Source organism: Salvelinus fontinalis, chromosome 26, assembly GCF_029448725.1.
Source record: "Salvelinus fontinalis isolate EN_2023a chromosome 26, ASM2944872v1, whole genome shotgun sequence".
Lineage (NCBI taxonomy): Eukaryota > Metazoa > Chordata > Actinopteri > Salmoniformes > Salmonidae > Salvelinus > Salvelinus fontinalis.
Window position 1 is genome coordinate 35828224 of NC_074690.1, and position 27058 is coordinate 35855281.

Consider the following 27058-nt stretch of genomic DNA (forward strand, 5'->3'; position numbering starts at 1 on the left):
TATTAGTTAGTATTTTATTTTCCCAAAATATTATGCCAATCTATAGTGGTGTACCAATATACCAATATGAGATTTTATTGCAAATCAGATTTAAATCTGTCAATACCAAGTTGCAATGCAGTCCACACATTAAAATGTTAAAACATTAAGATTTGCATTCAAGACATGGTTAACATATTACAACATTGTGCTTCTTTCTAGTGCCAATGCGCAGCATTGTCGACAAGTCTGTCTGTAACAAACATCTAGAGCCCCTGGTTGCCCCCATAGTAAATATTACTTTAATATCTTAGCTCAACCCTACATTCTGAGATACTACAGACAACTGGGCACAGCCCTAACTGTAAGCAAAAACATTACTGTAAGATGTGGAGCCAGATCTGTACTTACAGACTGAGCTCTTATTCACTGATCTTGGATCAGTTTTGCCTTTTCATTTATAATTATATGGACAAGGTGGCCTTGGTCCTAGATCATCACTCTTACTCTGCGTCACTCTGTGAATATTGACTCTTGGCTATATAGTAATACATTTTGTCACACAATGTTATTATTATAACGTTAATAAAGTTGCCTCAATCAAGCTGGTCAAGTTTTTCAGTAACTGTGGAACCATAGAAATATAATTACAGAATTCTAGTAATTGTTTTTTCTATGTGTGGTACACCTGGAATATATACCAGGTTAATTGTATCTTTAAACATTATTTGGTTTCATTATTAGTTACATTACAGTGTACGTAATTGATTCATATCAAACTAGTTTTTTTCCTCAGAGAAGTAATCTTTTGCATATATTATCATTCTCTTTACACATTCTACTTAGCTAAATCTCCAAAAAAACACTGTTGGGTTAAAGAATAACTGTTCCTCAAGAGAAAATAAAGAGTAGGGTCATAAGATGTAAACTAGAAGTTTATGGGGGGTTTAAGTTTGTCCTATATTCACATAGCTGACTTCCTGTGTTGAGAGGGGAAACAGTATATATCTTCCTATTGCTGCTAATGTTACATTAGGGGGCTATTCTAGGTTACTGAAATTAGTGGTGTTCATTAGGCACCAAAACAGACAAAGACTACTGGTCCAATAGGAAATGCTATTTTTTTCCCATTTTCCATTGCAAAACATTTTGCCACTGTGTGCCCTAATGAAAACTACCCAGAATTGCCCAGAATAATTAAATAAAGTGTGAGAGGCCTCTGAGAGACACACCCCACAGTTATTCCTGAGTTGCATCCCTGCATAGCGAGTGTGTGTCAGAAATCATAGAAACTGCTGCCTCAGTCACGCTGCGTCACCACCCCACACCGTCTCTCCCAGACCTGGACAGAAAGGTTAGTTAGTTCAAAATCATCATTGTCCTGTTCTTTGCCCCACAGAGCCTCTAGAAGTTGAGGCGGTGCTCCCTTTCTGTGCCGGCATAGCGCTTGTTGGCTGCAAACACCTTGGCTTTGTTTACCGAAGGACCTGAGGGAAGAGAGACCGACAGATTGAGTCATTTTTCCAATGGTGAAATCGTTTAAAACTTTTGGGAGGCAACCTTATCCTCGTTCCATGCAGTGTAAACATTGACAAAGACAAACTGGTACTAACTAAGATGAGGCACTACACAAAATACTCAGGTATTAGGCAAATGTGAATTTCAGGGCAAGTTTGTGAGCTTACAGAGAGGTGCTATAGTGTGATGTTAGGATGCAAATTCTATTTGCGGTAAAAGGCCACACATTTACACGCACGCACAATGGGAGAATCTAATTGGTTTTGTTCGACGCCTCCATCCTGAAAAGGAAACAATTTTACTCTTATGAAATGAGACATCTTCTCCACCTGCTCGTCATCGTGCAAATTATGTTTACAGAGGAATCCCCAAATAGATGTGTAAAGTGGTAAAAGGAAATGTAGCAGGTTGTGCCAGACATGTAGATAAGTAGCGTATCGTTTTGAAATGTATGCACGCTTTTCTTCAAGAAAACAACAGCTGATTCAAAGAGGGTGTGATGAATTTCAAAACTATTCCATGATAGGGAGCCGGTACGATAATTATGAGGTTCCTCGGTGGGAAGAGGCTATCCGTTCACTTATTATCAAAGTGGTACTCTCCTACACATGGCGAGTTTAGAAGATGGACTTTTGCCCAATTGAGAAATCACCCTATGCATACCTGCGTAGCTGAGCAGCACAGGGAGGAAGATGAGTCCGTGCGTGGCCCCCAGCAGCACCATGGCCAGGTACATGCGGAAATAGAAGATCTGGAAGATCTGGGACTTGGACAGAGCCAGGATCAGGATGCCTCCAAACTTAGTCAGAGTGATGCCACTGAACACCTGGGAGAAGAGGAGCCATGGTTTAGTTCCATTCTGGTGCTCAGCATTCCCTGCAGTCAAAAATGAATTCAATAACCAGGTTCTAAAAACCGGAGCCAAACAATCAGGTGATTTCTACTTTCCTAGATATTCCATTCAAGCCAAGAATTAAATTTCACACTGTTTTTTTTCTCCCTCCATTGCTGCAGAGCCAATTTTTTAGTCTTCTGCACTCAAAGATCCTTCCGGAAGCTTCTGCGCATGTGTAGCCTACCTTCTCTATTTCCCTCACAGAGAACAGGCTACTCATAGGAACGGTGCTCGTTTAATAAAGTCAGATCAAAGCTGAATCAGTGTCTGCAGGACCACACAATGATCACAGTATTCTACATAACAGAACCCAATATAATAGAATAATATACATTACTTTAAGACAAAAAAAAACATCGCATTCAATCGCACATGAGTTAAGTTTAACCGGTGAAACATCCATGCAGCGTCATTCTGCATAGTAACCATTTGATCTCAATCAGTTACACGGTGATATGCATTTTGATCTTCTTGAGTTATACAGTGTAGTTTCAAAGTAGCCTACAGTGTGGTTTTGAATGGAGTGAACGAAATTTAGAGCATATGGTGTTCAACTGTAGCATGGTGTTCAACTGTAGCATGGTGTTCAACTGTAGCATGGCGTTCAACTGTAGCATGGCGTTCAACTGTAGCATGGCGTTCAACTGTAGCATGGCGTTCAACTGTAGCATAGCCTACCTGTGTATTTTGCCTAGTAGCGCGCACTTGAGTTTTGGCCACACGAGAGGAAAATGCAGTGGTGTTTTTGTCTTACAGTAACGTTATACTATACTATCATATTCAGTTCTGTAGGACACTATCATTATGTGATCTTGCAGACATCGATTCACCTTTGATCTAACTTTGTTAAAGGAGCACCATGACCGGTCGCCTGAGTAGCCTGTTCTCCGCGCATAAAGTAGAGAATATACACACGTGCAGAAGCCTCGGGAGGCTCCGGATCTTTTAGTGCAGTGTAAAGATCCCCAAAAGCTTTGGATCTGGAGCCACTCCATACTATTTTTACATGTCAGATTACTGATAGAACAGACAATCCTCGATCAAAAGGATGAGCTACATGCTTTTTTGAAATACATATTCAGACAGTGTGCCGTTTCCATGAACACAACGTGTGCTAGTGTGGGTTGAACTACAAGAGTAGAGATGTACTTACTGAGCTGCCCATGTGGGCCAGAGCCTCTTCAGCCCTTTCCACCCTGGTACTCTTCACACTGATGGAGAAAGCCCTCACTATGTGACTGCAGAACTCCACAGAGATACCACAGCTCTGCAACACATACACACACAATGAATACACCGGAGATCCTGGGCTGCGTTCACAAGGACTGTTCAAAACATGTCATTTAGAATAACTACCAAAACTACCCTGAAATGACAAATTATAGGAAGACAGTTATTATTATTATTATTTTTAAATATACAAATCCAAAACTATCAGCCTGTTCCTTCTCTCACCATGACGAGGTTGACGAGGGACACAGCGTTGAGGCTGATGTTCCAGAGCCACATGACCCCGAACATGTTGACCAGGATCATGGCGATGGTGATGCTAACCAGCACTCCTGACCACAGCTCAAAGCCCAGCAGCACCGTGGTCACCGCAAAGATGGCCGCCAGCGACACGCCCAGCTGGAAGACCGTGTCGTAGACAATGGTCAGGTACTGCTCGTAGAACACGTAGAACACACTGGAGAGGGAAAACAACATTTACAATTTAAGTTTCAACAAATTCTAATTCTGCAACATAATTCTAGTACAGTATGTAGAAAATGACATGTTGTGAATGATGTACTTAAGAGGTAGTGTGGCAACTCAAGGCACTTTAACCAAGAAGCAAAACAAAAAACTAGAAGGGCAGTACTTTGACAGGACAAAATCCGTACATCTTACATGCAGTGTTTACATGTACTATACAACCCCTCTTGAACCCTTCAAACAGGATGTGTAGTAAACAGGGGGGCATAAAAGCTGGATGTATAAGAAAAAGATGGAGAACAATCTATGTTATGAGGGCAGGTAAAACAACATGTTATGAGTGTGTGTTTATTTATGACTGACTTACGTCACCTTCTATGGTTATTTTGAGGAACAAAGACCTGGACCACACAATTTAACAGCTTTTCAGAGCAGTTCTATTTAGCCAGAAAATCAGGAACTCAGAATCAGTGAGTTCAGGGCGTATCTATCTCACTAGTGAGTTGTGGCTATATTCTCTTCTCATGAGGGCAAAAATAACCAGTGACGGTTATATCACCAGCTAACCCAGTAACACTAACCCTTCGCAGGAAAAGCCTTGCGCTTTTTTTCATAACATGTGAGGCAGAGGAGGCTGCTGAGGGGAGGGCGGATCATAGAAATGGAATGGCTGGAATGGTCAATCAAGTGGTATCAACCACATGTAAAACACGTATTTGATGTGTTTGATACCAGTCTACCTGTAGGGGAAGACTTTGTGGCCCATAGCGCTTGTGATGTTGTCAGCCAGGACGCGGGCCATCTTCATGGCGTCTATGAAGTCAGGGGAGTCCTTGAGGATGGTGTGGTAGGTCATGAAGTAGGTGGCCCCCACAGATGTGTCGTTCCCCTTTAGGACCACAGCTGAACTGTAGGCCGCGTGACCACTGCAGGACCACAAAGACCACGTTAGAGGCAAATACAGAGTCAGTCAGTTCAAACAAATTACAATTCCTTTAAACAGAATGATTGAATCTCAATGTAAGAGTTCAACGCCATCAGTGAAAAGCAAAAAAGTGTAAACTACATCAAGGTAAAAGCATGAAATGCAACCAGTCAATATGTCTCAATACACACCTAACTATGAACTACAAAGCCTTCATTGCCATAGAGGAACAACCATTACCCTTTCCCACACTTGACGTTGGGGTTGTCTGACAGAAACATGGGGAGGAACTTCATGAAGTCCTGCTCTATGGGCCTCAGCTTCCCACTGGGGGTCATAGGGCGGCAGTGCACACACGACGTGTCCACCACTGATGAAAGTAGACAAATGTAGGTACTTCAATACAACATTTCTAACATACAATTACAAAGAAAAAGCCCTTCAAATACTGCCTCATTGACTAAAAGCAATACTTCAGAATGGCACTTTCGCAACAGCTTGATATCGGAATGTAGCCTGTGTCTTCAAAATCAGGATGCGAGGGAGACATTGTTAGACATGTTAAGAGTTGCCCTGAACGTGTAGACTTGCTTTGCCCAGCAGCTGTTGGAAGAGACTAAAGAGAGTGTGTGACCTGATCAGAGCAGTGTGCTATTGGCACATTGGATAATGGTTTAACGTTAGTGCCTGAGGCATTGCAGAAGGCCCCAGAGGAGTTGTAATATCTACAGCAGGTGTGTGTGTGTGTTACCTGAGGCATTGCAGAAGGCCCCAGAGGAGTTGTAATATCTACAGCAGGAGGACTGAGGCTTCACCCAGTCAAAGTAGTCATCCAGCCACGACGACGGGTTGAATCCTATAGTGGTGCTGGAGGGAGAATTAAAATTGAGATTACTAGATCCTTTTCTATTGGAAGACATTCAAGAAAGTATTATAATTCCTCCAAACAAGAAAGGTATTTGTCAGCAGTGTTGGGGTAATGCGTTACAAAAGTAACACTTTATGTAATGATATTACTTTTATGAGTAACGGAGTAATGTAACACGTTACTACATTTTTTGGGAGTAATAATAGTTACTTTTTCAAGTAATGTGCGCGTCACTTTCAGAAAATATTTAACCTCTGAGCTGTGCCATTGATCGCTTCTGTGATAACAAAACCCATAGGGATTCACCGTCTAGTGCCAAGGGCGCCCTCTATCCTTCTCTATGCAGAGGTCTAACCAGCACTGACGGCTGGATTTTGAATGAAAAGAAAGGAAATCTGTACAGAGGTTTAGCTTAGCCTATATTAGGCTAATTAGGCCCATATATGATAGCGATAACTGTAACATTAAACTATACACAGTCACCTCTTAAATGATTGGCACCCTTGATAAAGCTGAGCAGAAAAAGACACAAATAATACAAATACACAGCTATATTATATGCAAAAAAATGAAATTATATTATTTAATACTAGTACAATTGTTCACAGAAAGTGATTTTGTTTAACAAGTCATCTTTTTTTCCCTCAAAGACATAAGGGGTCAAAATTATTGGCACCGCTGTTTTCAATACTCCGGCACCCTCCCCTTGCGAAGATAACAGCAAGGAGCCTTTTTCTAAAATGTTTTATGAGATTGTAGAACACATTGGGAGGGATCTTAGACCATTCCTCCATACAGAATCTTTCCAGATACTTGATATCCACCGTCTGAGCTTAAGGACTGCCTTCTTTAATTCAAACCACAGGTTTTCAATGGGGTTCAAGGTCGGAGACTGAGAAGTCCATTGCCTTCTCTTCTCTTGATGGAAGATCCACTTGTGGCCAAGTTTCAGCCTCCTGTCAGAGGCAACCTGGTTTTTGGCTAAAATATCCTGGTACTAGGTAAAGTTCATCATGCTGTTGACCTTGACAATGGCCCCAGTGGACAGAAAATAGCCACATAACATCAAAGATCCACCACCATATTTTACAGTAGACATGAGGTAATTTTCAGCACCAACATTTTTTTTGACACCAAAACCACGACTGCTGTCTGTGGCCTAAGAGCTCAATTTTCATGTCATCTGACCATATCACCGGTTCCAATCCAAGTGCCAATGCAGTTTAGCAAACTACAACAAACTACATTTGTTGGATGACATGAAAATAGAGCTCTTTGGCCATGCACAGCAGTGGTGGGCGGTTTTGTTACATGTAACAAGTAATAGGTAATATGACTTTTTCAAGTAATTAAATCACATTTTATTGGTCGCATACACATATTCAGCAGATGTTATTGCGGGTGTCGCGAATCCCAGCACTGTTTGTCAGCGAGTTCAAAACCAGAGTTCTAGTCTCCCTGTTAAACCCCGACTGATTTCCCATCATACTACTGATTTCAACATGCATTCCAAAGGTGAAAGAAGTTGGAAGGGGTTGCTGTTGCTTCACTCACTAGTTGCTGATGAGAGATGCTGTGTAGACCTGTTGGACCAGAGAGTTGTTGCTGCAGCCCACCCCTCCACACACAGAGTTCTGGCCCTCCAGACTCAGGTAGTCATGGCCGTCCTCCACCACGAAGTAGACCGGAGGACCCGTGTGGAGGTACTCACTCAGGTTCTTAAAGTAGTCCAGCACGTACGAGTCCTATTGGATAGGAGATTCACCACGAGACAAAATGTCTGACATTATCCAACGCATCAAAAGAGAAGACCGATTATCAATAGCACACTGAGTGAGGCTGGTGGGGTTAGACGTACTAGACATACTTACATCAGGCATGGAGAGCTTCTGGTCCAGTCCAATCTCTACCTTATTGGTGACAGCGATACTGAAGGACAACATCCCCACAAACACAGCCACCTGTCCGAGAAAAGTTGTTAAAAATACACTATGGAAGTTTAGTGGCTAACTGTTTACAAAACATGTTGGCTTGAACGCTGGCACTATTGTACATTTAAATCTGAGTATCAGCACTCACCACAATGGGTCTGACCCACTCTTTGAGGATGAAGGGGGCGTAGACCTTCTTGAAGAAGTGGAAGAGGAAGCCATCTGTCCTCTCCTCCTGGCCAACTGGCAGCTTCACACAGCACACAATGTCCAGACGATTCCCCTGGAAAAACAACGTCTAAATTCTTGAAGCGCAAGAGAACGATGTTGACTTAACACGGAAATCCTGAATAAGGCCCCAAGGACCCAATCAGTATAGCATTTTAAAAACAGTGTTCAGAATTGACTTCCTAATTAGATAACTTGTGTCTCTCTATTAAATGTGACATCGGTGCACTGCTCACTTGAAGTGGGCTGTAACCGTGACGCTCATGCTTAGCTGGGAATAACATGGTAAGGAAACAGGGAGTTAGCAAATAGTGACACAGAATGCTGACAGCTACTGTTTAGCATGCCAAGCCTACCCCTGTGAGTCATCACCAGTCCTCTCACAGGAGAAACAAATGCAGTGTGGAAACATTTATTTTATTCCCCAGCCGTCCTCACCTCCTGCCTCTTGGCATCCAGGCCCAGCAGGCTGACAAAGCAGCTGATCTGTAGCAGGAAATCATCCCCAACCCTTAACCCAGCCTTACCCCTCCCTACCCCACTCTTACCCCACCCTACCCCACCCCCATACCAGCCCAGCCCTCCTTACCTCCTGTCTCTTGGCATCCAGGCCCAGCAGGCTGACAAAGCAGCTGATCTGTAGCAAGAAGTCAATGAACACAGCCAGCCCAGCAAACAGGGAGAAGGTCCGCACAGCTGGCATTGTGGACAGGGCCCCTGGAGAGGAAAAAGGTAGGTAACCCACTGACATCAGAGCTCCAGACTCAAGCTTGTCGTTACACAAATTGCAGTCAACACGGAAATCCATGGGAATGACAAAGGACCTAGTTGACATCTTCAAGTTTTTACATACTGCCTTATACAATACGTATGATTGTTCTATAATGTAGCCAAGTAGTGTGTCAACACTAGAGGCGTTAAGTGACTGAAGGTTACAGGTCATTCTCATACCCAGGAAGAAAGCCACTGTCTCAGAAAAGGAGGAGAGGAGCATGCTGGGAGCCACGTCTCCTAGGATACGGCCTATCTGCTGGTGCAGCTCCTCCTGAGGCATCCGCTCATCCCTCTGTACAACAACGCATCACACATGGTGATTAATACATTAATTCATCACTGCCATTACAGAGTTCGACAGTTACCATATACATGCCGTTACATACACATAATGAAACATTGTGGTTCAATGAAAGTATAGTCAGACGAGAATAAAGCTTAGTACCTGGTACGTTTGGACAATGATGAAGATGTTGTCGACGCCGACAGCCAGCACCAAGAAGGGGATGACCTCGATGACGATGAGGGTGAGAGGGATGCCAGCATAGCTGAAGATGCCCAGAGAACAGGCCACTGAGCTCAGCACTATCACGATGCCTGCTATTCCCAGGGAGATCTTAGAGTCCACCTGGGCAGAAAGCAAAGACAGAGGGTTAGTCCTTCAGAATCAGAACCTTGCAGGAGACACAATGCTGCGCATAGGGGCTTGACCTCTCTTTTGAGCTAGACAAAGACCTAAACTATTGTCTTGAGTCGGGGAGATGTCGACAAAACATGTTATTAAATAAAGTAAACTATTATAATGCCTGAAGTTAGTTACTACTAACCAGCACCCTCCTGAAGCTGTGGATATGCCCTAACGCCAGGGAGATGTAGACGAACATGATGGCGTAGCTGACCACGACGGTGCTGAGGTCACTTTCGCTCTCGCGGTTGATCTCGTCCTCGATGCTCCTCTCAGAGTTGAAGGAGATGGTCAGGTTGGGGTTGCTGTAGTTCTTCAGGAAACCGATAAATCTGGAAATGGGGGGGATGTGTTACTTCAAATGGCAACTCATGGCACAAAACCAAATCTGACTGAAATGTGAAATTCCTTTAGTAAATACACTAGCATCTGAAACATTTGTTTTGCTCACTCCTTCTCCCAGGCCAGAGCTTTTCCCAGATTGACACTGTCGTTATGGTAGTTGTTGACAGGGAACGTGATCACTAGAGCTGTGGCGTTGTTGTAGTTGGTGGCTGGGGTGGGAGAACAAGATGCAAAAAGTACCATGGTCAGGGAATTTGTGTTGACAGTTGACAAAGTTCCATACAAAAAACACAGTAAACAATAGTAAAATCAATAGCAAAGAGCCTGAAAGATGTTCCAAGACATGGATTCAAAGTTGCAAACAGTCCAAGTTAGCTCATTAAACCCAACTCTACAAGGTCAGTGACCAAATAACTATCTTTGCATAGGTATCTCTGCATAATAAAAACTAGAAAAACCTTTGTGATTATATACAGGAGTTAAGCAATAACGATTAGCCTTTTGTAACAGACAGGTTTTCCTAATTTAAAAACATAAACACACATACAATACACTCCAACATACCCATAGAAAAAAACAGCACAAAATTGAAAAGGTATATTTCCCACTGACTAATTCTAGTTCCCACTGACTAATTCTTATTCCCACTGACTAATTCTAGATTCAATTTCTTTGTGTGATGATGTTAACGTATCCCCACTCACCATCATAGCCTCCCAGGACCAGCCAGGGGAAGACAGGGCCTCCGTAGGTACCCAGGCAGGGATCATGGAGCTTGTAGGTGTCGTTGAGGGATGCTGGGGCACTACACACAGGAGAGACAGAGAGAATGATTTAATAACTGAGGTAATATACACAAATCTAAAACTAACTATTCACCATACACAGCTATGAGTATATACTTGCTGAAGGAAAATGAAGCGCAAGAAAAACATTTTACAATGTGCAATATCAGAACCAATTTTTCAAATGTGAATTAGTTGAGTTGGAGAGGAACTGCAACTGGTATAATCTCATGAGTTCTGTAGCATTCCCCAGGTGCAGATGTCGCTAGAGAAAGTGTTCCGAGGGCCACTCACCTGACGCAGTAGAGGAAGTGTGTGTGGTAGTCTGCGTAGACAAAGAACTCATCTCCTATGCTACGGTCCAGCTGTTTGTGGCTGTTCTGAAAGTAGTTGAGAACACTGAGAATGGTGCAGTTGTCGTTGAAGGGGGCCAGCGGGGCCAAGCAGATATCCTTTAAGGTCACGTTCTGGTCCCCGTATGAAGCCACTATGTTTTCTATGTCCGTCTGGAGATCCAACACCTGAGATAAGAAATTGTGTAAAAATTTGAGAAAAACTAAAACTATAAAATGTCACGTTAAAACTAAGGCAAAGACCAAATACTGTACGTCTTCCTGAAGAGAAGAGCCTCCACACTTGATCAACAAGACAGCGGATATATTCTTGACACAGCATCGTTTCCCCTATACTAATTTAGCAGAGTAGGGAGCCAAAGATTATAACTAAGGTCACTGATCCAGGGTTTTAGCTGCTGAAAGAAATCCTAGGGGAAACCCTACTCAGATAGCTTGAACCAAAATGTCCACAACCCATAATCCCATTCTAAATGCTACAACAACTCCATCTGAACATATCAATCACACCTCAATCCATCACCCCCCCAGCCCAGTTCCTCCAACTAACCCACCTGGTGGAGGACATCCTTGTCCAGGGGGGCTCCGAAGGGCACGTCAGCCCCCGCGGGGTACGGGGAGTAGATGGATTCTGACTGCAACGTGGTGGTGATGATGAGCTGCTCTGCCCTGAAGAAGGGTCCGAAGTGGCTGTCGAAGTAGTCCTTCTCCTGCCTGGCCTGGCTGCTGGGAGAGGACCACAGCTCCACGGGGTCCGTGATGATCTTCATGTAGACCAGGCCCCCTGAGCAGGCGGCCACTACGGCCAGGCTGCCCAGGATGACCACGAGGGGCTGCCGTACGCAAAACGAGCCCCAGCGGGTGAAGAGGGAACGCAGGGAGCTCTCGAAGCGCTCGCCCAGCATCTCACCACACGATGCGTCCACTGTGACACAGAGCGAGAGAGGAGGGAATGAGTTAATGGTCAGGTAGATTTTTTTGTCTTTTTTTTTTTTTAGAACATTACTGCATTTTGGGCTGATTTGGCAATTGGCACTGTCGTATGTAGATACTTTAATAGCTTGGAGTCCAGAAAGTTAAGTAAAACAAGTAAGTGCTGCACAAAGACTTATTGATATGCAGCACCGTACCTTGGTCAATGTTGTCATTGTTCAGACAGGGAGGGTTATTGCTGTCCAAAATGGGACCATACTCCGACTCGATTGTCCTTTTTCTGGATGAGAAAAGAAGAAAAAAACAGCACCATTAGATACATATTAGGAAAACACTGCTTCAGACGTCAAAGTGCCAGTCAGTTTTCAACGCCGATACCGATTATTGGAGGACCAAAAAGCCGATACCGATTAATCGGCCGATTTTTTATTTATTATTTGTAATAATGACAATTACAACAATACTGAATGAACACTTATTTTAACTTAATATAATACATCAATAAAATCTATTTAGCCTCAAGTAAATAATGAAACATGTTAAATTTGGTTTAAATAATGCAAAAACAAAGTGTTGGAGAAGAAAGTAAAAGTGCAATATGTGCTATGTAAGAAAGCTAACATTTCAGTTCCTTGCTCAGAACATGAGAACATATGAAAGCTGGTGGTTCCTTTTAACATGAGTCTTCAAAATTCCCAGGTAAGAAGTTTTAGGTTGTAGTTATTATAGGAATTATAGGACTATTTCCCTCTATACCATTTGTATTTCATTAACCTTTGACTATTGGATGTTCTTATAGGCACTTTAGTATTGCCAGTGTAACAGTATAGCTTCCGTCCCTCTCCTCGCTCCTCCCTGGACTCGAACCAGCAACACAACGACAACAGCCACCATCGAAGCAGCGTTACCCATGCAGAGCATGGGGAACAACTACTAGAAGGCTCAGAGCGAGTGACGTTTGAAACGCTATTAGCGCGCGCTAACTAGCTAGCCATATCACTTCAGGTAACACCAGCCTCATCTCGGGAGTTGATAGGCTTGAAGTCATAAACAGCGCAAAGCTTGACGCACAACGAAGAGCTGCTGGCAAAACGCACGAAAGTGCTATTTGAATGAATGTTTACGCGCCTGCTTCTGCCTACCGCCGCTCAGTCAGATACTTAGATACTTGTATGCTCGGTCAGATTATATGCAACGCAGGACACGCTAGATAATATCTAGTAATATCATCAACCATGTGTAGTTAACTAGTGGTTATGATTGATTGTTTTTTTAATAAGATAGGTTTAATGCTAGCTAGCAACTTACCTTGCCTTACTCCATTCGCATAACAGGCAGTCTCCTTGTGGAGTGCAACGAGAGAGAGGCAGGTCGTTATTCCGTTGGACTAGTTAACTGTAAGGTTGCAAGATTGGATCCCCCGAGCTGACAAGGTGAAAATCTGTCGTTCTGCCCCTGAACAAGGCAGTTAACCCATCGTTCCTAGGCCGCCATTGAAAATAAGAATGTGTTCTTAACTGACTTGCCTAGTTAAATAAAAGGTATAAATATATATATATATATATTTTTTAAATAGTCAAATCGGCGCCCAAAAATACCGATTTCCGATTGTTATGAAAACTTGAAAATCGGCCATTCCGATTAATCGGTCGACCTCTAGTTCATAATATGCTTCGGTCCTTGCCTGTAGCACCATGCTCCGATCACGGCTCCGATGAAGATGAGGAGGAAGGCCACATAAGAGATCCACATGATGACCACCATGGCGTCGATGCCCAGAATGGTCCATGGCGGAAGCAGGGGCGGAGGGACAGGCTGGGGGCCACAGGCCTGGCTACAGTCCTGGCAGGAGCATGGCCCAGAGCCATCCTCCAGACCCTCCGTACAGCCGTATGTCTTGTTGTTCATGGGGATCATACCTGACACTGGCACGTCTGGAGAGGTAGGGGTAGTCAGAGGATGTGGAGTTATTGAAAAATAAATGTGAGCTGTACCAATTTTACTCCAGATGAATGTTCTTGTACTGTTTTAAACTGAGACCAATGTTATTCTTAACTGAAATAAGTATGAATACTTGTGGAGACAGATGCCCTTTCGTTGTAAATGGTACATATTTTGTATTGTGCATCTTACCTGAGAATATAGGGATGATGGGGAAGGGACTCTGTCCATTGTTGATGTTGAACATGTACTCAATCCAGTTGGTGGCGTTGCAGTCACTGGCGTCCTTACCACAGAGTAGTGACAAGGCCTTCACGTTAATGGAGGGGGCCTGGACATCCTGACAAGCATTGTACATGGCTGCCAAGAGAGAGGACCAAAATTACATTATACACCTTGGGACTGACTGATATCTGTAGCATTATGTCAACAATACTGCTAGCCAATGAAAGTGACTGTATATTTCCACTCTTCAAACTGTGACCTGATCTCTCCATTAGCCTAATCTGTTTGCAGTCTTACCAACTCCTATGGACAATGACCATATGAGTTGGCAAAAAAGCATTAACATGTTTTAATTTTTTATTTAAACCTTTATTTAACTAGGCAAGTCAGTTAAGAACAAATTCATACAATGACGGCCTAGGAACAGTGGGTTTAACTGCCTTGTTCAGAGGACAGAATGACAGATTTTTACCTTGTCAGTTCGGGGATTCGATTTAGCAACCTTTAGGTTACTGGCACAACGCTCTAACCACTAGGCTACCTGCCGCCCCAGTCTAGGGGACCAGGCAATGTGCCCCCTCACCATTGGCAAATGTCTGTCCAATGTAGTACTGGACTTCCACCACATTGGTCTTGTTGGCAGCTGTGTCATTAGTGAACTGGGTGCCGTTCACAAACAGACTCTGGCGGGGGCTGCAGGTTAGCTCACAGAAAAGGTTCATCAGGTTGAAGAAACAGGCTGGGCATCTGGAGATGGAGAACCGAGAGAGAGTCAGGGAACTGGATTGGCAGAGATGACAACATATCAACAAAGCTACCTTACTGCTAAGGCATCTCGCTAAACTAAATCATAGCTATTACGGGAGTATGTCCAAGTATGGCACATGGAATGACAAAGTTATTTTTGCAAAGACTATGGTGCGTACCGAGAGAGGAACTGTAGGGGAAACTGAAGGCTCCCTTGAAGAGTCAGGAGCTGCTGGACATCGCAGCACAGACTCTGGTTCCCATAGTCATAGCCTGGACACAGCTCCTACACACACAATACAAGAACCGGGATCATTTAGACAGTAGCGTGCCGTGGGCCTGGGGCCTTCAGTGAGGTCCTACACAGTCCCACCCGAATTAATCCACCTCTTATTACCATCATTATGATGCCATGGCTCTAGACACTATACCTTTAGACAGAAACGCAGTATAACCAGGCGTTGCGTCACCTTGAAATTGACATTTTTATTCAGAGAATTGCAGGGGAAGAGTACAATACAGTACAGTTTAACTAATAGGCAAGAACATAGTCGAGTGCAACAGAGTTATATTAATATTCTTCTTCTATCCATTTCTGGTCCACAAACTTTGAGCTTTAAGTCCCCCAAAAAATAAATACAGTGTGTTCACTAAACAGCGCATTGTCGCACCCAAAGCAGTTTCACCGTGATGATAAAGACACATAACTATTCACTGAAAATAAAAGAAATAACAAATAATTTGCAACATAGGCTATTTGCAATTTTATTTTGTTAATATATAGGGTATTTAATATTAACAAAATAAAATGCGAAACATACATACACATTTAATAAAAAATAACATGCATTGTATGCCTACTCACCAAAGGCTGATTATTTGAAAACAAAATCCTTCCTCCTTTCTTTCCTCAAGAAGACTTCAATGACTCTGTTGTACAGTCTATCTGTGCGTTTTAGTTCCACGAATAAGTCCTTTTCTATCGACATGGAGGCTAATGCTGAAAGCCGAGTCTGTCCAGTAGCATTTCTGGAATACGTTTTGATTCTCTTTAAGGCCGAGAATGACCGCTCGACAGAAGCCGTGGACACAGGGATAGTCACTGTCACACATGCCAATGTGTAAAGTTGCCCCATGTCCTCATTCAGATTTTTCTGCTTAAGGAAATCAAGGAGATCAGAGGGACTTTTCCCTTCAAAATCAGTCATAGCATACATTACAGTCAGTTCTGTTTTTAGCTTGGATAGGTCGAACAGTGTTCCGTGACTCTCTGTTAAGCTGGAGAAGACTGTTTGCGGGAATTTTTTCCGGTAGGTCTGAAAGTGCCGGGGGTCCAGGAGGGAGAGAAACATTAATTTTTCGTGGTCTTGAAACCTGTTTCGTATCTGGCAAAGAATGTTGTCCAGAATATTGCTGTGGAGTTGTTGATAGTATGTGCGAGGGTCTCCTTGTGCTGGGCCTCTGCGTGCGCTGGGTGAACTTGAGATGCGCGCTGTGTCATCATAGATTTGACTGAACCTGCACCTCTCTCGCTCAATTGTGTCACAAAACTCGTTCACCCTTGTCAGGCAGAATTGTACATCCAAAGTTTGTTTCTGTAGAATTCCAAAAAGCATATCCGAATAATTAAAAATCCCATTGAATGTTTCAAGCAAAAAACAAAACTCAAAATCATCCAAACGTGCATTAAATCCATCAGCCATAAGCACAGTATCCCCGTCATGGTCATCATGATGTTCCAGTAAGTGGTTAAACAGCTCCTTTAGGGCAACTCTCTTTTCAAAGACTGCATTGACCAATCTAGATGTATATTGCCACCTCGTTGGTGCAACCTTAGGAAGACGACGCTTGCAGATGTCATCCAGCAGTTGCGTGCGCTTAGGGGATCGTGAGAAAAATGCTGCAAGGCCATTGAGGTTGGCAAAGAAGACCTTGCATTCTTTAAGCTTTGAGGCTCCTTGAGTCAGTACTAAATTTAGTCGATGTGCATAGCAGTGAATGAATAAGGCCATCGGTGCCCTCTCCTTAACTTTAGCCTGCACCCCATTGAGTCCAGATGCCATGACTGCTGCACCATCAAAACACTATGCCACAACTTTATCCAGACTACATAAATTTTCCTCCAAGAAATGGAAAATAAGAGCGGCAATGTCATCAGCTCGCTTGCCGCTTGTCACATCTTCAAATCGGATAAATCGCTCCTTGACTCCTGTGTCCGTCACATAACGCAGGACGAGTGAGAGCTGTGCTGCATTTCCCACATCTGTTGTCTCGTCCACCATAACAGCAACAAAGGGAGCTTTTTTAATCTCCATTTTGATCTCTTCTCCCATCACTTCAGCAATAGCATAAATTAGGTCATTTTGTATTTTGCCTGACGTCCCAATGAACACTTTGTTAGTGGACAGGTGGTATTGTAAATCTGTGTTGCTTTCAGAAAGAAAAGAAAGAAGCTCCACGTCGTTCCCTTTGTTTGTGGAGTCAGCACTTTCATCGTGTCCCCTAAAAGAAAGTTCCTGTTTACCCAAAAACATGACACAATCAATGAGTCTTTTCAATTTTTCCCTATTTTTCTTCACCTTTTCATTGTGCAGCTCCGTTGCCCTGCGCGATTGTTCATTGAGCTGTAGATCCACTCGGGTGTCCCCAAAAGTTTTCAAAAGCACCATTGCTTGTAAGTGCCCAGCCGTACTTTGGTGTCTCGTTGCTGCCTTGGTTAGACAACTCAAGTTTGCAAAGCCAGTGTGGCTCCAAACACCAAATCGATCACTTGCAAATAATAGGCATTCCCAGCAGTACAGTTTGCAGTGCTTCTCGGAGCCTGTGAGCCATTGATAGCGCTCGTAGTTGGAACTTTGAAAGTGGCGAACGAACCCCTTTCCCGCCTGTGACAGGCTTTGTAGCATCGGCGTCGGGCGACCTCTCCTTACAATGTCTAACTTTTCTTGAAAAGTTTGTCTTGAGAATGGCGTTATAATTATCCTCGACCAAATCGATATCTTCTCCTCCTTCCGCCATTGTGGGTTGAAAAAACAGCTTAGTCGTACGCAAATTAATTTGTTTATCAAATTCAGTTTCTCTAGTTCTGAGGATCTGCATAGACCTGCCCATAGGACCTGCTTCTCAATATTGGTAATCCAATCAAAAGACGTGCACGCTCTACGCCTGCTAGCTGGCTCCTGTGTAACACTGGAGCCAGCCAGCAGGCGTACAATAGCCAACTCTAAAGCTGATTGGTTGACACTAAATTTTCATTTCCATTCGCTTTAAGCTACAAGCGCCCGCACTGTTGATTCTGAAGGCCTGAGGGCAGATTTTAGACCCCTGGCAACACATGATGGCTGAATATGATTGGATAAAAGATCTAACATAAAGACCAGCCCTCCAAATCTCAACCTGGGGCTGGAAGCAGTGCAACCAAGAGGAAAGCTATGAAATGAAGAGTATAATTATTACTCTAAGGAATAATTTAATACATATTTGTTGGAAAATATATTTAAAAAATATATATATTCTGATGATGTTTAGGCCAGCAGAGAAGGCCTTGCTGGCCCTGACGGCCCACCACTGCATTTAGATGACCTAACCTGGTTTTGTTCAAGTAAAACATGTGAGAACATTAAAATTGGAGTCAAGTGTAATTTCAGAAGTGCAATGAAAACATAAAGAAACCAGTTCAAAAAAAGCTTCCATGATAAACCTTACTGTGAGCAGCTCATGGCCCTCTGCTGGGAGTGGGATAGGTGGTCCTGTATAGTTGCAGTTGTACTTCTTCCCCGGGACCTTGTCGGACAACCCACACTCACCGTACCACACACAGTGCTGGGCTTGAACCTGAGAGGAGATAGGGGGACCAAAACAAACAACCTTAACATTTGTCTTGTGAAAGGTGTAGAAAGGAGGACTTGATTCATGAGACGCTAGTTCTAAAGTGATGGAAATTCTCTTTGACTTATCAGAACTTTAAATGTGCTGTTCTGTAGGCTACATACACTCCCCTTCATATGTATTTTGACAGTGAAGCGAAAAACTTTTATTTGATTCTATACTCCAGCATTTTAGATAGGTCTCAAACTCAGCAAAAAAAAAAGAAACGTCCTCACTGTCAACTGCGTTTATTTTCAGCAAACTTAACGTGCAAATATTTGTATGAACATAACAAGATTCAACAACAGACATAAACTGAACAAGTTCCACAGACATGTGACTAACAGAAATTGAATAATGTGTCCCTGAAACAAAGGGGGGGGGGGGGTCAAAATCAGAAGTCAGTATCTGGTGTGGCCACCAGCTGCATTAAGTACTGCAGTGCATCTCATCCTCATGGACAGCACCAGATTTGCCAGTTCTTGCTGTGAGATGTTACTCCACTCTTCCACCAAGGCACCTGCAAGTTCACAGACATATCTGGGGAGAATGGCCCTAGCCCTCACCCTCCGATCCAACAGGTCCTAGACGTGTTCAATGGGATTGAGATCTGGGCTCTTCGCTGGCATTCCTGTTCTGAACTATGAAGTTGTTAATGTTCTTAGTAGTGTTCAACGGTATACCGATACGACGGTAATATCACAGTACCAAAACGTCATGATACCAACATTTTATACTGAACAAAAATATAAAACGCAACATCTAAAGTGTTAGTCCCATATTTCATGAGCTGAAATAAAAGATCACAGAAATTTTCCAGACGCACAAAAAGCACATTTCTCAAAAATGTGGTGCACAAATTTGTTTACATCCCCGTTAGTGAGCAGTTCTCCTTTGCCAAGACAATCCATCCACCTGACAGGTGTGGCATATCAAGGAGCTGATTAAACAGCATGATCATTACACAGGCGCAACTTGTGCTGCGGACAATAAAAGGCCACTCTAAAATGTGCAGTTTTGTCACACAACACAATGCCACAGATGTCTCAAGTTTTGAAGGAGCGTGCAATTGGTATGCTGACTGCAGGAATGTCTACCAGAGCTGTTGCCAGAGAATTTTATGTTAACTTCTCTACAATAACATTAACATAGTTTTTGAGAATTTGGCAGTACGTCCAACCGGCCTCACAACCGCAGACCACGTTTAACCACGCCAGCCCAGGACCTCCACATCCAGTTTCTTCACCTGTGGGATCGTCTGAGACCAGCCACCTGATGAAACTGTGGGTTAGCAGAACCGAAGAATTTCTGTACAAACTGTCAGAAACATTCTCAGAGAAAGTCATCTGCGTGCTTGTCATCCTCACCAGGATTTTGACCTGAATACAGTTTGGCGTCATAACTGACTTCAGTGGGCAAATGCTCACCTTCGATTGCTACTGTCACGCTGGAGAAGTGTGCTCTTCACGGATGAATCTCGGTTTCAACTGTACCGGGTAGATGGCAGACAACGTGTATGGCGTCGTGTGGGCGAGCAGTTTGCTGATGTGAACAGAGTGCCCCATGGTGGTTATGGTATGGGCAGGCATAAACTACGGACAACGAACACAACTGCATTTCATTGACGGCAATTTCAAAATGCACAGATACCGTGACAAGATCCTGAGGCCCATTGTCGTGCCATTTATCCGCCACCATCTCCTCATGTTTCAGCATGATAATGCCGAGCCCCATGTCACAAGGATCTGTACACAATTCCTGGACGCTGAAAATGTTCCAGTTCTTCCATGGCCTGCATACTCACCAGACATGTCACCCATTGAGCGTGTCTGGGTTGCTCTGGATTGACATGTACGACAGCGTGTTTCAGTTCCTGCCAATATCCAGCAATTTCACACAGCCTTTGAAAAGGAGTGGGGACAACATTCCACAGACAACAATCAATTCTATGCAAAGGAGAGTTTCACACTGCATGAGGCAAATGGTGGTCAAACCCAGATACTGACTGGTTTTCTGATCCACGCCCCTACCTTTATTTTTTAAGATATCTGTGACCAACAGATGCATATCTGTATTCCCAGTCATGTGAAATCCATAGATGTAGAACTAATTCATAGATTTCAATTGACTCATTTCATTAAATGAACTGTAACTCAGTCAAATCTTTGAAATTGTTTCATGTTGCGTTTATATTTTTGTTATTTTTGTTAATTTCACAAACCATGTCGCGGGCCGTTTTAAATTAATCCTGGGTCGCTAATTATTGGTTTGATAACAAAACGTTATTCAGTCATGTTACCTAGCTAGCTAACAACCTGGTAACTTGACAGTAGGTCTAGGCAAACTTGATTGGCACAGGAAAAAAAAGGAAAAGGGTCTGCTACTCATGAGATGTGCTTCAAAAGGTAGGATTCATATAGGCCTAATGTAAGTCTAAACTATAAAAGCTGCGAGCAGTATTTGTTTGCGGGCGAGAGAGAGGTGTGTGTTTATGAGAGGGCGGAGAAAGAGGGAGTGTGAGGAAGGGAGAGTGTGTGTATGTCAACTGAAGAGTAAATGAGGTATCATGCAGTGTTTTCCCCTTACTGCCACAATGACATGTAGATTTTCTCTCTCACACACACACAGAACAGTGTGACGTTAAATTCAAATGTGTTGTATTGAATAGAAGTGTGAATTTCAGTGACCAGTTTGAGTAGCACATGTTCCCGTTTTCTTAACGTTCTGCAAAAGCGTCCGGGGGACAGGGCGAACAGGACGCTAGGCCACTGTATTTTAGTGGTATCGCAATACTACTTGGCCTGGTATCATTAGTAAAATGTTGGTATCGTGACAACACTAGTTCTTATCTTTATTCTTAGAAAATAGACACGTAAAAATATTCTGGGGATGAGCATGCACATCTTGAATGTGTACCCATTGTTCCTCTTTAGTGTAAGTATTTTATATGTTTTATGGTCCACTTAAAGGATTGAGTAATGCTTTTTAAAATTTTCCCTATTGCCATTATTTCCTTTTTTCCACACTCATTTTATATCCTGAGATTATCTTGAAACTATTCAGATATATATTTTTTTGCAATGGGGGCATTGAGTGTCCAATATTGGTCAGGTATATCAGGAGATCTGCAAATAAGTTTATTTTCATGTTTACCAATACCTGTTACGTTTGAGTCCTGTCTAATTATTTTTGCAAGTGATTCAATTGCCAGTGCAAACAGGAGCGGGGAGAAAGGTGCACAGACAGGGATGTTCTTTCTAAAGCAATTTCATCATATAATGTATTATTTGTGTATAATTTTGCTTTAGGACATTTAAATAATATTTTTATTAAATGTATTATTTCAGCTAGAAAGCTTCCAAAGTTTTCAACAGTGTCACGACTTCTGCCGAAGTCGTTGCCTCTCCTTGTTCGGGCGGTGTTCGGCGGTCGACGTCACCGGTCTTCTAGCCATCATCGATCCATTTTTCATTTTCCATTGCTTTTGTCTTGTCTTCCCACACACCTGTTTTCAATCCCATCCATTACCTCTTGTGTATTTAACCCTCTGTTTCCCCTCATGTCTTTGTCAGAGATTGTTTTATGTCAACTGTTGTTTATTGATGTATAGGTGTGCGACGGGTCCCCGTACCCATGTTGATTTTTTACGTATGTACATTGTTCGTGTTTGGAGCATTGTTAAATGGACATTTATTAAAAGTCTCCATTACACTCAGTTTAACTCTCCTGCGCCTGACTTCCCTGCCACCTATACACACGGCTCTGACAAACAGAAACATTCAAGATGGTTGAAAGCCTTTTCGGCATCAACACCAAATATTGAAAAATATCTTATATTAAACTGAAACATGTTCTATTTTTGTAAGTGTCTATTTTTAATATGTATCAGGTCTGGTAAGACTTTTGCCATTCTATTGCTTATGAGCTTTGATATTATTTTATTGCCACAATTTATTAAACTTATGGGTCTGTAATAAAGAGGGGACTCCACATTTTCTTGGTTTTAATAGAACTGAAATAACTGTTTGATACTAGGCAGCGCTGAATTGAGTAACATATGTGTTGTCATGTGTAAATAGGGGTGCTACTTTGTCCCAAAATGCTCAATAGAATAGCCATCAATTCCTGGCAAATGATTTATCAGTGTCTAAATTATTTTTGGAGTTCTGTTTGTGATAATTTGACTGCTGTTAATTGCTTCAGGGTTGTTGATTCAAAGAAGGATCACTCCAACTATTGTTTAATTCAGATTTTCATAGCTTTTAAAATGGTCATTAATTGTATTGTTTCTAATTAACACATTTTGATCTTTTATAATTATAACTGGTTTGGTGTGTATTCATTTTGTCAGGGCTATGGGATTAAAAGCACACCATAGTATACCGGGGAACTGCTTTTCTCTGTCCTCTGTCTACAGTTGTAATTGTAAAAGGATTTTTAAAAACGTATTTAATACATTTCGGGTCTACGTAAAAGTATTATTCCGGAGAATGATCTAATATCACTATATGAACCCAGTAAATAAATAAATATATATATATATATATATATATTTTTTTTAAACAGAACCTTTATTTAACTAGTCAAGTCAGTTAAGAATGAATTCTTATTTACAATGACTGCCAACACCGGACAATCCCGGACAACGCTGGGCCAACTGTGCGCCGCCCTAATGGAACTCCCAATCACGGCCTGTTGTGATACAGCCTGGATTCGAACCAGCGTGTCTGTAGTGACACCTCTAGCACTGAGATGCAGTGCCTTGCACCACTCGGGAGCCTATAAATGGTTCAGAGCATTTATTTTAAAATACATTTTTGAATCAATTCTTTAATAGCTTTTCTTAATTTGAGAAATAAAGTAGTCTTTTGTAGTTGGGAATAGTAAACTCCCGGTGTCCTGTACATTATTTGTAGAGATGACATCTCTCATCCTCTTTGGAGGTCCCTTGAATTTGCCTTTTTTATTTCTATGATTTAGGTCGCATGTGTCATGACGCTGGCCTGGGGGTAGGTTTATGACAGTCATAAATACCTCTCCCCCTTTTTTCCCCTCTCTCTACCCTACTGATGTGACTATTGAAAATCCCTTGGTTAATATAGAGATTCTGGGAACATCAGAAGGTGGGAGGGAAATTAACCATATTTTGGTAATCCAACCAGTTGAACATATGCGTTGGTACTTAATGAATATGATGTCAGTTCGGTTGTCATCTGAGACATTCTCATCAATGATAGGATGACAAACTGTACAGTGGAAAGTCTACACATTATAGTTATCAGATTTACATGGAATTTTTGTGCAATTTAAATGTTTAAATATGAAATTATTTGTGAGAAAATTAAATGTTATTTTAGCTTCTAAAATGTGAGAATTGGGTTTTCATGAGTGAATTAGGTCCGACTCAGTGGCCCGCCCACGTGAAGAGACATTGGTTTTAAACTATGAAAAGCGCCCTCCTCTCCCTTTCTATATAAAGCCTTGACAACAATATAACTCCCTGTTCCGGGTACATTAGGATGACGATCCGATGTCAGAAGGGTTCAGATAATAACTACAGAACGAAGCCAACCTCAGCGTGAGCTTTGGTTGCGAATGGCATGAACTTTGAACTCTTATTCGCTACAGAAGTGATACCTCCTAGCCGTTGAGTTAGCAGCGGCCGCTGTAAACGTGGGCTAGGAGAGGACAGACAGAGTATCCCATCTACCACACAACGACGACACTACACCGTTTCCCGTTCATCACCAGAGACACTCTTCAAAGGTCAAAGGACTCTGTTGGGCAACACGGCCTTCCATCTACCACCAACCTTTTGAAGCGCAGCTCAGAGTAAATATTTATTGCATTTTCCTTTTCCAAATGGGCGGTAATTTAGAATGCATAAGATTCTGTATTTACGAAAGAGTAGCTGCCTAAGACATCACTTCTCCCTTTGTTCTTCAGTCTTCCCGCTCTTTCACTCAAACCCAGCCCATTTTCTTTGAGTAACCAGCTGTCATATCTGTTCCGTCCGCTAGGGGCATTTGCCTTTATGACATAATTTGTAATCAAGGTATGACTCATTCTGTGTATATGTAATTCTGTGTGATTAGTTAGGTATTTAGTAAATAAATAATTAAACCCAATTTTGGATTGCTGATTCAACTTGTTAGCCAGGGTTCGTGAAGATAACCAAGAATTTACAACTTTCAGATGAGACTGAAATAAGGTGACGATTAATATTGACTGCTATTGATGTAAAATATGACTAGGTCTTTAAGAGTTTATTCGGAAGATAACTGCTTTATAAATATTATTTCGTGGTGCCCCGACTTTCTAGTTAATTACATTTACATGATTAGCTCAATCAGGTAATATTAATTACAGAGAAAGGATTTTATAGAATAGCATGTCATATCACTTAATCCAGCATAGCCAAAGACACGACACCTGCTAAAATAATAGTTCCTGTCTGGTTTTGATCTAATATATCTTGAATTTGATCAACAACAAAAAACACCAGCTTTGCCCCTGGTGGGATATACAATGAAATCACTGTGTATTTTTCTCCATGTAAGCTACAATTCAACATCAGAAAACTGCCTTCTTGGTCTGTGTGCTGGGATAAGGGAAATGTTTCTTCCACATTTACAGTGGTGGAAACAGTACTCAATTGCCATACTTGAGTAAAGTATAGACACCTTAATAGAAAGTTACTCAAGTAAAAGTGAAAGTCACCCAATATAATAAACTCAGCAAAAAAAGAAACCGCCCCAGACCATGACGGACCCTCCACATCGATCCCTCTTCAGAGTACAGGCCTCGGTGTAACGCTCATTCCTTCGACGATAAACGCAAATCCGACCATCACCCCTGGTGAGACAAAACCGTGACTCGTCAGTGAAGAGCACTTTTTGCCAGTCCTGTCTGGTCCAGCAACGGTCGGTTTGTGCCCATATAGACGTTGTTGCCGGTGATGTCTGGTGAGGACCTGCCTTACAACAGGTCTACAAGCCCCCAGTCCAGCCTCTCTCAGCCTATTGCGGACAGTCTGAGCACTGATGGAGGGATTGTGCGTTCCTGGTGTAACTCGGGCAGTTGTTGTTGCCATCCTGTACCCCGTCCCGCAGGTGTGATGTTCGGATGTACCGATCCTGTGCAGGTGTTGTTACACGTGGTCTGCCACTGCGAGGACGATCAGCTGTCCGTCCTGTCTCCCTGTAGCGCTGTCTTAGGCGTCTCACAGTACGGACATTGCAATTTATTGCACTGGCCACATCTGCCGTCCTCATTCCTCCTTGCAGCATGCCTAAGGCACATTCACGCAGATGAGCAGAGACCCTGGGCATCTTTCTTTTGGTGTTTTTCAGAGTCAGTAGAAAGCCCTCTTTAGTGTCCTAAGTTTTCATAACTGTGACCTTAATTGCCAACCGTTTGTAAGCCGTTAGTGTCTTAACGACCGTTCCACGGGTGCATGTTCATTAATTGTTAATGGTTCATTGAACAAGCATGGGAAACAGTGTTTAAACCCTTTACAATGAAGGATTTGGATTTTTACAAATTATCTTCGAAAGACAGGGTCCTGAAAAAGGGACTTTCTTTTCTTGTTTACTTAATTGCTAAAATATACTTAAGTATAAAAGGTTAAAGTATAAATCATTTCAAATTCCTTATATTCAGTAAAGCAGACGGCACCATGTTCTTGTTTTTAAAATGTACGGATAGACAGGGGCACACACCAACACTCAGAAATGATTTACATACATTTATGATTTTCATACATTTGCATAAACAATACATAAACCGTTCTGTCTTCGCTGTAATAAAGGCTTTACAAAAAAACGTTACAGACTCTGGTATGCTTATAATTTATTTAGTGTCGTTTAAAATGATTCCAAACGGTCAGGAAAATGATCATTTAAACTAACAGCACCTGTTTGGCACAAATCATATGCAAAGCGCTTGATCCTTACCTTCTTTTTCTTGATCTCCAGTATTTTCCACAACTAGTCAAATGTATTCCACAGATCTGACTTCCCCTTTACCTCCTGAGCAACCAGTAAACATTCCCCCGTTTCGAGTTTATTCGTCACGTCCTCTGCATCCATTTTTCTGTCACGTGTTACGGTGTTTGGAGTTTGTTATAACAATTTATTGATGTGATTATGATATGCTATAGGTCAGCCCCTATTGGTCAAGTGCATGCAATGCATACATGTGTCAAGTAAAGAGAGCAAGGGTTGAAGGAGTTGGGAATGTTTTTCCTAAACAAATGAAGGATTTCGGTAACAGAACTTCTCAGTCAGAAATGGCTGTAATTATGTTGCAGCTTCAGCAACACGGACAGCATTATTGATGTTCTGTGGTAGTTGCTGCAGCAGG

The 27058-nt window shown here is 42.3% G+C and overlaps 1 protein-coding gene across 2 annotated transcripts in view; it reads right to left on the reverse strand.

Annotated features, from left to right (window-relative positions):
- LOC129824192 (NPC intracellular cholesterol transporter 1-like) overlaps window positions 1–27058 on the reverse strand; it is a 32566-nt gene continuing 5508 nt past the window's right edge. Inside the window, exons 2-25 of one of the 2 annotated variants that reach the window (XM_055883642.1) lie at window positions 18533–18661; window positions 15007–15113; window positions 14664–14827; window positions 14048–14215; window positions 13599–13848; window positions 12112–12194; window positions 11536–11906; window positions 10923–11149; window positions 10548–10648; window positions 9950–10052; window positions 9641–9830; window positions 9259–9441; window positions 8991–9105; window positions 8629–8756; window positions 7960–8094; window positions 7752–7841; window positions 7435–7625; window positions 5764–5879; window positions 5253–5382; window positions 4828–5013; window positions 3848–4079; window positions 3546–3659; window positions 2161–2323; window positions 1–1321 (exon numbers count right to left, since the gene is read on the reverse strand). In XM_055883642.1, coding sequence (XP_055739617.1) covers window positions 1284–1321; window positions 2161–2323; window positions 3546–3659; window positions 3848–4079; window positions 4828–5013; window positions 5253–5382; window positions 5764–5879; window positions 7435–7625; window positions 7752–7841; window positions 7960–8094; window positions 8629–8756; window positions 8991–9105; window positions 9259–9441; window positions 9641–9830; window positions 9950–10052; window positions 10548–10648; window positions 10923–11149; window positions 11536–11906; window positions 12112–12194; window positions 13599–13848; window positions 14048–14215; window positions 14664–14827; window positions 15007–15113; window positions 18533–18661 — 3714 coding nt within the window. In that variant the 3' untranslated portion in view covers window positions 1–1283. Of the gene's footprint in view, window positions 1467–2160; window positions 2324–3545; window positions 3660–3847; window positions 4080–4827; window positions 5014–5252; window positions 5383–5763; window positions 5880–7434; window positions 7626–7751; window positions 7842–7959; window positions 8095–8628; window positions 8757–8990; window positions 9106–9258; window positions 9442–9640; window positions 9831–9949; window positions 10053–10547; window positions 10649–10922; window positions 11150–11535; window positions 11907–12111; window positions 12195–13598; window positions 13849–14047; window positions 14216–14663; window positions 14828–15006; window positions 15114–18532; window positions 18662–27058 lie in introns of both variants that reach the window. The other variant, XM_055883640.1, reaches the window with a different exon arrangement.